The sequence below is a fragment of the Cherax quadricarinatus genome, chromosome 17 (assembly GCF_038502225.1).
Source record: "Cherax quadricarinatus isolate ZL_2023a chromosome 17, ASM3850222v1, whole genome shotgun sequence".
NCBI lineage: Eukaryota > Metazoa > Arthropoda > Malacostraca > Decapoda > Parastacidae > Cherax > Cherax quadricarinatus.
In genome coordinates, this window is record NC_091308.1 from 50,260,015 (window position 1) to 50,272,972 (window position 12,958).

The 12,958-nt window shown below is 44.6% G+C and overlaps 1 protein-coding gene across 2 annotated transcripts in view; it reads right to left on the reverse strand.

Moving 5' to 3' along the window:
- Positions 1 to 12,958, reverse strand: part of LOC128686295 (protein Hook homolog 3) — a 753,866-nt gene that overhangs the window by 692,182 nt on the left and 48,726 nt on the right. For both annotated transcript variants that reach the window (XM_070085977.1, XM_070085978.1), the window contains exon 2: positions 2,369 to 2,441. In XM_070085977.1, the coding sequence (XP_069942078.1) occupies positions 2,369 to 2,441 (73 nt within the window). The remainder of the gene's footprint in view (positions 1 to 2,368; positions 2,442 to 12,958) is intronic.

Here is a 12,958-nt window from a genome sequence, read left to right on the forward strand (position 1 = left end):
TTGTAGAGTGTGGTGTACGTAACTGTCAGGTTGCAGAGTGTGGTGTACCTGTCAGGTTGTAGAGTGTGGTGTACGTAACTGTCAGGTTGTAGAGTGTGGTGTACGTAACTGTCAGGTTGTAGAGTGTGGTGTACGTAACTGTCAGGTTGCAGAGTGTGGTGTACCTGTCAGGTTGTAGAGTGTGGTGTACGTAACTGTCAGGTTGTAGAGTGTGGTGTACGTAACTGTCAGGTTGCAGAGTGTGGTGTACGTAACTGTCAGGTTGTAGAGTGTGGTGTACGTAACTGTCAGGTTGCAGAGTGTGGTGTACCTGTCAGGTTGTAGAGTGTGGTGTACGTAACTGTCAGGTTGCAGAGTGTGGTGTACCTGTCAGGTTGTAGAGTGTGGTGTACGTAACTGTCAGGTTGTAGAGTGTGGTGTACGTAACTGTCAGGTTGTAGAGTGTGGTGTACGTAACTGTCAGGTTGCAGAGTGTGGTGTACCTGTCAGGTTGTAGAGTGTGGTGTACGTAACTGTCAGGTTGTAGAGTGTGGTGTACGTAACTGTCAGGTTGTAGAGTGTGGTGTACGTAACTGTCAGGTTGTAGAGTGTGGTGTACGTAACTGTCAGGTTGTAGAGTGTGGTGTACGTAACTGTCAGGTTGTAGAGTGTGGTGTACGTAACTGTCAGGTTGTAGAGTGTGGTGTACGTAACTGTCAGGTTGTAGAGTGTGGTGTACGTAACTGTCAGGTTGTAGAGTGTGGTGTACGTAACTGTCAGGTTGTAGAGTGTGGTGTACGTAACTGTCAGGTTGTAGAGTGTGGTGTACGTAACTGTCAGGTTGTAGAGTGTGGTGTACCTGTCAGGTTGTAGAGTGTGGTGTACCTGTCAGGTTGTAGAGTGTGATGTACCTGTCAGGTTGTAGAGTGTGGTGTACCTGTCAGGTTGTAGAGTGTGGTGTACCTGTCAGGTTGTAGAGTGTGGTGTACATAACTGTCAGGTTGTACAGTGTAGTGTACATAACTGTCAGGTTGTACAGTGTAGTGTACATAACTGTCAGGTTGTAGAGTGTGGTGTACATAACTGTCAGGTTGTAGAGTGTAGTGTACATAACTGTCAGGTTGTAGAGTGTAGTGTACATAACTGTCAGGTTGTACACTGTAGTGTACATAACTGTCAGGTTGTACACTGTAGTGTACATAACTGTCAGGTTGTACACTGTAGTGTACATAACTGTCAGGTTGTACACTGTAGTGTACATAACTGTCAGGTTGTACACTGTAGTGTACATAACTGTCAGGTTGTACACTGTAGTGTACATAACTGTCAGGTTGTACACTGTAGTGTACATAACTGTCAGGTTGTACACTGTAGTGTACATAACTGTCAGGTTGTACACTGTAGTGTACATAACTGTCAGGTTGTACACTGTAGTGTACATAACTGTCAGGTTGTACACTGTAGTGTACATAACTGTCAGGTTGTAGAGTGTGGTGTACATAACTGTCAGGTTGTACACTGTAGTGTACATAACTGTCAGGTTGTAGAGTGTGGTGTACATAACTGTCAGGTTGTACAGTGTGTACATAACTGTCAGGTTGTACACTGTAGTGTACATAACTGTCAGGTTGTACCGTGCAGTGTACATAACTGTCAGGTTGTACACTGTAGTGTACATAACTGTCAGGTTGTACAGTGTGTACATAACTGTCAGGTTGTACACTGTAGTGTACATAACTGTCAGGTTGTACCGTGCAGTGTACATAACTGTCAGGTTGTACACTGTAGTGTACATAACTGTCAGGTTGTACAGTGTGTACATAACTGTCAGGTTGTACACTGTAGTGTACATAACTGTCAGGTTGTACCGTGCAGTGTACATAACTGTCAGGTTGTACACTGTAGTGTACATAACTGTCAGGTTGTACAGTGTGGTGTACATAACTGTCAGGTTGTACCGTGTAGTGTACATAACTGTCAGGTTGTACCGTGTAGTGTACATAACTGTCAGGTTGTACCGTGTAGTGTACATAACTGTCAGGTTGTACACTGTAGTGTACATAACTGTCAGGTTGTACACTGTAGTGTACATAACTGTCAGGTTGTACACTGTAGTGTACATAACTGTCAGGTTGTACACTGTAGTGTACATAACTGACAGGTTGTACACTGTAGTGTACATAACTGTCAGGTTGTACACTGTAGTGTACATAACTGTCAGGTTGTACACTGTAGTGTACATAACTGTCAGGTTGTACAGTGTGGTGTACATAACTGTCAGGTTGTACACTGTAGTGTACATAACTGTCAGGTAATGACCAGGTGCTACAGATACTTCAATAATTACAAAGACTGACTGTAGACAAGTGAGAGAGAGAGACAGACTCACCTTAAGACGCCAGTTATCACCTACGTCAGGTTTGATCTTGTTCAGCCAGGACTGTGAGAAGTACTCTGGTGCTCTGTAAACACAAATAATACTATCTCAGTATTTATAATTATACTAGGACTAAATGCTTATAATTATGACCATAATTTTTAAAGGGGTGGAGGGGTAAGCCAGCGGAAGGCCTCGGTCAGATGACCAAAAGCTTCTATCCTAACCTACACTACACTTTATATTACTTCGTCTCTCCCTTTTATCTGTCTGCTATGAGGCTGAGAAACAGAGGTGCCAGGACAGTGCCTCGAGGAACAGCTTTTGACCTCGCTGATGCTGGATCTTGCCCTGTTCACTACTACGTTTTGTGTTGTGTATGTTAGGAACCCCAAAATCCATCTGCCTACCTTCCCCGTAATGCCCATGGCCTTCATTTTGTGCGCTATCACTCCATGATCGCATTTGTCAAACGCCTTTGCAAAATCTGTGTAAATCACATGTGCGTTTTGGTCGTCTTCCAATGTCTCCGTAATTCTGTCATAATGGTTCAGCAGCTGTGACAGACATGATCGTCCTGCTCTAAAACCATGCTGGTTCTGGTTATGTTGGTTGTGCTGCTCCATGAAAATTGTAACCTGCCGTCTCATCACTCTTTCAAAGATTTTTATGATGTGCGAGGTTAGGCCTACTGGTCTGTAATGTTTAGCTAGTGCTCTACTGACAACACTACCATCAACAAGGTCATCACATGAGCTACCATCACTGACAACACTACCATCAACAAGGTCATCACATGAGCTACCATCACTGACAACACTACCATCAACAAGGTCATCACATGAGCTACCATCACTGACAACACTACCATCAACAAGATCATCACATGAGCCACCATCACTGACAACACTACCATCAACAAGGTCATCACATGAGCCACCATCACTGACAACACTACCATCAACAAGGTCATCACATGAGCTACCATCACTGACAACACTACCATCAACAAGGTCATCACATGAGCCACCATCACTGACAACACTACCATCAACAAGGTCATCACATGAGCCACCATCACTGACAACACTACCATCAACAAGGTCATCACATAAGCCACCATCACTGACAATACTACCATCAACAAGGTCATCACTGACAACACTACCATCACTGACAACACTACCATCAACAAGGTCATCACATAAGCCACCATCACTGACAATACTACCATCAACAAGGTCATCACTGACAACACTACCATCACTGACAACACTACCATCAACAAGGTCATCACATGAGCCACCATCACTGACAACACTACCATCAACAAGGTCATCACATGAGCCACCATCACTGACAACACTACCATCAACAAGGTCATCACATGAGCCACCATCACTGACAACACTACCATCAACAAGGTCATCACATGAGCCACCATCACTGACAACACTACCATCAACAAGGTCATCACATGAGCCACCATCACTGACAACACTACCATCAACAAGGTCATCACATGAGCCACCATCACTGACAACACTACCATCAACAAGGTCATCACATGAGCCACCATCACTGACAATACTACCATCAACAAGGTCATCACATGAGCCACCATCACTGACAACACTACCATCAACAAGGTCATCACATGAGCCACCATCACTGACAAATCCACTTAGTGGATCAATCTGTTCCACCAGTTGAGGAGAAAGACTTAGCTTCCACTGACTTCCCAGACGAGGTCAAGCGTTTGTTGACTCTGTTGAACAAACGTCGTAAAGCCTTTGCCTTAGCAGGTGAGAAGATGGGTATAACGAACTTATTGTCCCATCGTATTCCACTTGAACCTGGTACTAGACCTGTCTATATACCTGCGTACAGAATGCCTCATTCACAAGTTGCTGTCGCAGAAGAATTGATCATTCAAATGCTTGATGATGGAGTTGTTGCACCTAGCAATTCACCTTGGAATGCGCCCTTGATCCTAGTACCTAAGAAGGATGGTACTTGGCGCCCAGTGATTGGCTTTAGGAAGTTAAATGCGAAAACTATTCCAGATCGCTTCCCACTCCCTGTACTGGGTGATCTTTTACCTAACATCGGAGATAAAAGTCTTTTCAACCCTGGACTTGTTACAAGGGTTTTGGCAAGTCCATCTTCATGAGGACAGCCAAGAGCTAACTGCATTCTCCACTCCTACAGTTCATTATCACTTCCTCCCTATGACATTTGGATTACGATCCTCCCCTATCACGTTCTCAAGGATCATGACTAATATCTTTAGAGGTCTCATAGGTACTGCACTTATGGTGTACTTAGATGACGTAATCGTCATGTCTAAAGACGTGGATACACACTTGAAAAGACTTGATGTAGTACTTGGTAAGCTTGAAGAAGCCAATTTAAAGATCAAACTGTCTAAATGTCAATTTTTCAGATCAGAAATCAAGTTTCTTGGTCACGTAGTCACTCCTAGAGGGGTTACGACTGACCAAAGTAAAGTAACTGCAGTACTAAATTTTCCAACTCCCAAAACTGCTGATGCCATAAGATCCTTTGTGGGCTTTGCAGGTTTTTATAGATCTTTCATTGCCAATTTTTCTTCCATAGCTGCTCCTCTGAGTTGCTTAAGAAAGATGCTCCTTTTGTTTGGAACTTCCGTCAAGAGCATTCCAAACTCTAAAAGAAAAGCTAACATCTGCTCCAATTTTGAAATTTCCAGATTTTTCTGTTTGTGACTTGAAAAAGCCCACTGTGTGGGCAAAACGTAGTCAATAAAGGATCACATACTGCATGTGTGTTTATATTTCCATTGTGTCGGTATTTTATACCATTTATTTCCAATTACAGTATCAACTTATCAGTATTCAAGAATTTTTTTTTGTGTTCACGTTCTCTGCGAATTCTGAGAGTTAACAGTCTAGATTTGAGTGCACCGAATCTGCCTTTCTGTTAAACACTTCTTTTTTTGTATATATATTTTTCCTCAGAATCCGTAGATCACATGAATACAGATCTATCGATCAAATTTTTTTTTTATCACTTCTATTGTGTAATCCCAATGTTGAGTCTCATTCGATGAGTTGTGCTATATTATACCTTGTATTGCATTACAGTTTCAGTTACGTAAGCTTCCATTCCAATATTCTACTTATGAATGTTATGTTCAATTGTTGTGTACTTTGACATTGTATAGAATCAGCCCAAGCCGTACACCTGCCGTCTCTAGTTTGTATTAGTTGTATGTTGGGACGACATACGTTAGCGTTGCCGAGCTCTCAGTAGTAGTACCAGTTGGCAATATAAACACAAATGCAGTATAATGTGATCCTTTATTGACTACGTTTCGCCCACACAGTGGGCTTTTTCAAGTCACAAACAGAACTACCTGGGGTGAAAGGAACGCGAGTATTTATAGTCCGGCTGAGGTCAGGTGAAGAATGCTGCATCTGATGATGTACCGAGTGGGGTTATAGTCTAAAAACTTGGGTAGCTTGGAAAGGAGATTGGATAAGTTAGTGAGCAGACCTTCTACAGTGTTCTTATGTGGGATAGCGATGAAGAAGTTTCTTGGCAAGTGGTTCACTTCATCAGAGACTGCAGACGGCGAGCATTAAACATCTTCAACACACCCAGAGAAGACACTGCCGAGAAGAGATACATAGTCCTTCCCACCAACTCCATTGCCAAACATGTTTCCAACATCTTTGCCAAAACATCATTCCAAGTATCTACCTCCACAACCACGACCATCAAGGACATCACCAGTAGTAGGCAGGACAAGCCTCCATCCTCTGCAGGGGTATACATAATCCCTTGTAATGACTGCAACAAGTTATACGTGGGCGAAACATCAAGGGACCTCCAAACACGTATTTCAGAACACCAATACGCAAGCAGCAAGCAGGTCTGACGACACAAGGAATGCCTGCGTACAACACCGTAATTCACGCAACCACTTGATAAACTACAGAAACTCAAGACTTATCGCCACAGAAGACAACACTCAATACCGAAGAATCCTGGAATCATCACATATTTCTATATCCGACAACTTCAACCAGAATAGTGGCTTCTATAACATAGCTGAACCACTTGCCAAGAAACTTCTTCATTGCTATCCCACGTAAGAACACTGTAGAAGGTCTGCTCACTAACTTATCCAATCTCCTTTCCAAGCTACCCAAGTTTTTAGACTCTATAACCCCACTCGGTACATCATCAGATGCAGCATTCTTCACCTGACCTCAGCCGGACTATAAATACTCGCGTTCCTTTCACCCCAGGTAGTTCTGTTTGTGACTTGAAAAAGCCCACTGTGTGGGCGAAACGTAGTCAATAAAGGATCACATTATACTGCATTTGTGTTTATATTGCCATTGTGTCGGTATTTTATACCATTCATTTCCAGTAGTACCAGTTCCTAGTAACCAGTTACCAGTAACCAGTGTACCAGTAGATGACTCACTACCAACCGTCTGTGTGAATCACAGACTGTTATTCATGTTGCTGACCATAGCAGGATTTCAAACACCCCTCACCCTGTAGGCACTTGTGAGTCAGTCTAAGATAGGGAGCAGAGAGAGGCAGGTCGGCTGTTGGCGCTTCCCATACTTTCCGTTATATATTATACGTACTACCAGCCTACGTGAGTATTTTTACCCCATCCACGTTATCGAACCCACATGACACCATCACTGACAACACTACCATCAACATGGCCATCACATGAGTTACTATCACTGACAACACTACCATCAACAAGATCACAAGAGCCACCATCACTGACAACACTACCATCAACAAGGCCATCACATGAACCATCACTGACAACACTACCATCAACAAGATCATCAAATGAGCCACCATCACTGACAACACTACCATGAAGGTCATCACATGAGCCACCATCACTGACAACACTACCATCAACAAGATCATCACATGAGCCACCATCACTGACAACACTACCATCAAGGCCATCACATGAGCCGTCACTGACAACACTACCATCAACAAGATCACATGAGCCACCACTGACAAAACTACCATCAACAAGATCATCACATGAGCCACCATCACTGACAACACTACCATCAACAAGGTCATCACATGAGCCACCATCACTGACAACACTACCATCAACAAGATCATCACATGAGCCACCATCACTGACAACACTACCATCAACAAGGTCATCACATGAGCCACCATCACTGACAACACTACCATGAAGGTCATCACATGAGCCATCACTGACAACACTACCATCAACAAGATCACATGAGCCATCACTGACAACACTACCATCAACAAGGCCATCACATGAACCATCACTGACAACACTACCATCAACAAGGCCATCACATGAGCCGTCACTGACACTACCATCAACAAGGTCATCACATGAGCCACCATCACTGACAACACTACCATGATCACATGAGCCACCATCACTGACACTACCATCAACAAGGTCATCACATGAGCCACCATCACTGACAACACTACCATCAACAAGATCATCACATGAGCCACCATCACTGCCAACACTACCATGAACAAGGTCATCACATGAGCTACCATCACTAACACTACCATCAACAAGGTCATCACATGAGCTACCATCACTAACACTACCATCAACAAGGTCATCACATGAGCCACCATCACTGACAACACTACCATCAACAAGGTCATCACATGAGCCACCATCACTGACAACACTACCATCAACAAGGTCATCACATGAGCCACCATCACTGACACTACCATCAACAAGGCCATCACATGAGCCACCATCACTGACAACACTACCATCAACAAGGTCATCACATGAGCCACCATCACTGACAACACTACCATCAACAAGATCACATGAGCTACCATCACTGACAACACTACCATCAACAAGGTCATCACATGAGCTACCATCACTAACACTACCATCAACAAGGTCATCACATGAGCTACCATCACTAACACTACCATCAACAAGGTCATCACATGAGCCACCATCACTGACAACACTACCATCAACAAGGTCATCACATGAGCCACCATCACTGACAACACTACCATCAACAAGATCACATGAGCCACCACTGACAACACTACCATCAACAAGGTCATCACATGAGCTACCATCACTGACAACACTACCATCAACAAGATCACATGAGCCACCACTGACAACACTACCATCAACAAGGTCATCACATGAGCTACCATCAATGACAACACTACCACTACCCACAACCCCTCAAGAATGATGAGCGAGGCAGGCACAATATCACAGTGTTCAGTGAACACTCACAATATCACAATGTTCAGTGAACACTCACAATATCACAGTGTTCAGTGAACACTCATCAATCTACAAACTGAACGCACTATTTTGTTTACGAACAAGTCCCAAAACAATTACCAACTTCACAATTTTTCAGAGTCGTCTTGCCAGTTGACTTTGAAGAAACCATCGACAACATGACCATGCAGTCTGCTCCAGGCTCACACTCTTCCAATTCCATATTCATCAAAAATTCCAAATAACCACTATCTCGGGCCTTTAGCACTTTTTTTTTTTGAGGAGCCTGGACATAAGCGTCATCCCAAGATCATTAAAAACCACTCATATTGCCCCAGTTTACAAAAGTGGCAGTAATTCTTATATGGTAAACAGACAAGGACATAAATCATAGCACCATAACACTGCTGCTGACACCAGACTCTCTCAAGCGTGGCGACCGTCCAAGACGCAGCCACCATAACACTGCTGCTGACACCAGACTCTCTCAAGTGTGGCGACCGTCCAAGACGCAGCCACCATAACACTGCTGCTGACACCAGACTCTCTCAAGTGTGGCGACCGTCCAAGACGCAGCCACCATAACACTGCTACTGACACCAGACTCTCTCAAGTGTGGCGACCGTCCAAGACGCAGCCACCATAACACTGCTGCTGACACCAGACTCTCTCAAGTGTGGCGACCGTCCAAGACGCAGCCACCATAACACTGCTACTGACACCAGACTCTCTCAAGTGTGGCGACCGTCCAAGACGCAGCCACCATAACACTGCTGCTGACACCAGACTCTCTCAAGTGTGGCGACCGTCCAAGACGCAGCCACCATAACACTGCTGCTGACACCAGACTCTGTCAAGTGTGGCGACCGTCCAAGACGCAGCCACCATAACACTGCTGCTGACACCAGACTCTCTCAAGTGTGGCGACCGTCCAAGACGCAGCCACCATAACACTGCTGCTGACACCAGACTCTGTCAAGTGTGGCGACCGTCCAAGACGCAGCTAATATTTAAACGGATATAAATTAACTCTTGCAGTGTGTGTCAATATAATAATAGTAAACAATACCATAATAATGATCAGACATTATTATGCGCTGTAGTTTCACCTACACAGTAAGCTAATTAACAACAGGGGAATTAACGGGAGAATTAACAACGAGGGAATTAACAACAGGAGAATTAGCAGCAGGCGAATTAACAACAGGAGAATTAACAACAATCTTCTCAGTCTTTTAAGAGAAAACCTGACAAGTTCCGGAAATCACTTTCTGAACAGCCAAGCTGTGGCTGGTAGTTGGACTACTCATGGCCAGCAGTAACAGCCTAGCTGATCAGGTCTTAAGCCTATTAGGAGGCTTGGTCTGGAACTGAGCCGCAGGGGCACTGACCCAGGGATGCATCCTTCAGGTACCATCACTACCTTATGCTGACCTTACCTCGAGTCCTACGGTCACTGCAGCCCGATCCTACAGCAGGCATCCCAGTGCTGTAGATGAATGGTTCAGAGAACCGACATGTTGATAAATTAGACACATGTGCAACTCGTGGGTATCTTTATTGAGGAAACGTTTCGCCACACAGTGGCTTCATCAGTCCATACAAAGGAGAATCTTGAAGAATAGGAGGAGAATGAGGTAATCAGTCCCTCAACCTTGAGTCGATGTGGTCAGTCCATCAATCTTGGGAATTCTTCGCTTGCCTAATTCTTGGGCACGACCTACTTCAACACTGAACAAGTGTTACACTGCCTCTGACTGCTGCACCTCTCCTGCCAACGGTTTATAAGCTCCTTCTCAGCACGTATGCCGTATTCTATTCAAGATTGATGGACTGACCACATCGACTCAAGGTTGAGGGACTGATTACCTCATTCTCCTCCTATTCTTCAAGATTCTCCTTTGTATGGACTGATGAAGCCACTGTGTGGCGAAACGTTTCCTCAATAAAGATACCCAAGAGTTGCACATGTATCCCAGTGCTGGCCTGATCCAACAGGCTGTTGACGTTACCTGCACGTAGTCCAGGTGCAGGTAACCAACAGCCGTATAGAGGGCGTTGAAGAGAGTCGAGGACCTCTGACAATTATAGATCTTTTAGTATGCTCGTGGCGACCCTACATTTGCTGAAGTACACTACATCGTCTGCCAAGTCTCTTGCTGCCATGTGAAGTGATTTCAGTGCGCAGGTTCAGGATCAGTCACTCCACGAATTTCTCGGTGTAAATTACACAGTTTCTCGCCTACGTTGAGATGAGTGCAGCACAAGAGACTTCCAGCGTTCCAGGAGTTCAGATGTCTGAATGTACAGGGGCAGTTCTCTACGTTTTCTAGATGAACAATCTCGCCTGCGTTGAAGAGTCGTTAGTTTACAAGAGTATTCCAGCCTGAAGAGAAGCGACTGTCTTGAAAGTTCTACTTATCCAGTCTTTTTCGTACATGCGGTAGCAACAGCAACGCTTCTGATTCTGCATCACTTGCATCGAACTTCCGCTCTTCTGGGTGATTCTTCTGGTGTTCCAGTTCAGGACACATCCTCACCTTCTTCCACAGCGGAGCAACAGAAACTTGTCCTCACTGAACATCAAATTGTTTGTAACGCATCAGATCACCTGATTTTGTATCTACCCGAAAATTCGCTGCGTCTTCCATTGACGCGCCTCGTAAAAATTCCCAGCATCATGCACAAAGGATGATAAAGCGCTATCGTGCATGATAACTAGTTGCAGATAAAAGGTATAAAACAAACGATGGAAAAATAAACAAATGCAGTCTGTGATCTTTGACAACGTTTCGCCCACACAGTGGACTTTATCAAGTCACAAAGAGATCCACCTGGATAGAGTATATACAGTGTGGAGAGTCAGGTGGAGAATGTTGTATTAGAGACGGACGTAGGTCCATCTTGATCAACTCCACTCTGTGGGCGAAATGTTGTCAATAAAGGATCACATTATACTCCATGTGTTTATTTTTTCACGATAACTAGTCAATGGCCCAAGTCGGACCGAAACGTCGTCATAGTTTCAGTCTCCTATGTGCGGGTTATTCGTATAAATATGCCGAAATGTAACGAATTTAAATGACCGTCAAAATGAAGGCAAACTAAATATAAAACCTTCCAAATAAGAAGCAAAACAAGCTAGGAAATTGTGAAGTAAACATTGTGTTGCGTGAGGGGTGAGTAAACATTGTGTTGCGTGAGGGGTGAGTAAACACTTGCGTGAGAGGTGAGTAAACACTGTTGTGTGAGGGGTGAGTAAACACTTGCGTGAGAGGTGAGTAAACACTGTTGTGTGAGGGGTGAGTAAACACTGTTGTGTGAGGGGTGAGTAAACACTGTTGTGTGAGGGGTGAGTAAACACTTGCGTGAGAGGTGAGTAAACACTGTTGTGTGAGGGGTGAGTAAACACTGTGTGAGGGGTGAGTAAACACTTGCGTGAGAGGTGAGTAAACACTGTTGTGTGAGGGGTGAGTAAACACAGTTGTGTGAGGGGTGAGTAAACACTTGCGTGAGAGGTGAGTAAACACTGTTGCGTGAGGGGTGAGTAAACACTGTGTTGCGTGAGGGGTGAGTAAACACTTGCGTGAGAGGTGAGTAAACACTGTTGCGTGAGGGGTGAGTAAACACTGTTGTGTGAGGGGTGAGTAAACACTTGCGTGAGAGGTGAGTAAACACTGTTGCGTGAGGGGTGAGTAAACATTGTGTTGCGTGAGGGGTGAGTAAACACTTGTGTGAGGGGTGAGTAAACACTGTGTTGCGTGAGGGGTGAGTAAACACTGTTGTGTGAGGGGTGAGTAAACACTTGCGTGAGAGGTGAGTAAACACTTGTGTGAGGGGTGAGTAAACACTTGCGTGAGAGGTGAGTAAACACTGTTGTGTGAGGGGTGAGTAAACACTGTGTTGCGTGAGGGGTGAGTAAACACTGTTGTGTGAGGGGTGAGTAAACACTTGCGTGAGAGGTGAGTAAACACTGTTGCGTGAGGGGTGAGTAAACATTGTGTTGCGTGAGGGGTGAGTAAACACTGTTGTGTGAGGGGTGAGTAAACACTTGCGTGAGAGGTGAGTAAACACTTGCGTGAGGGGTGAGTAAACATTGTGTTGCGTGAGGGGTGAGTAAACACTGTTGTGTGAGGGGTGAGTAAACACTTGCGTGAGAGGTGAGTAAACACTGTTGCGTGAGGGGTGAGTAAACATTGTGTTGCGTGAGGTGAGTAAACACTTGCGTGAGGGGTGAGTAAACATTGTTGCGTGAGGGGTGAGTAAACACTGTTGTGTGAGGGGTG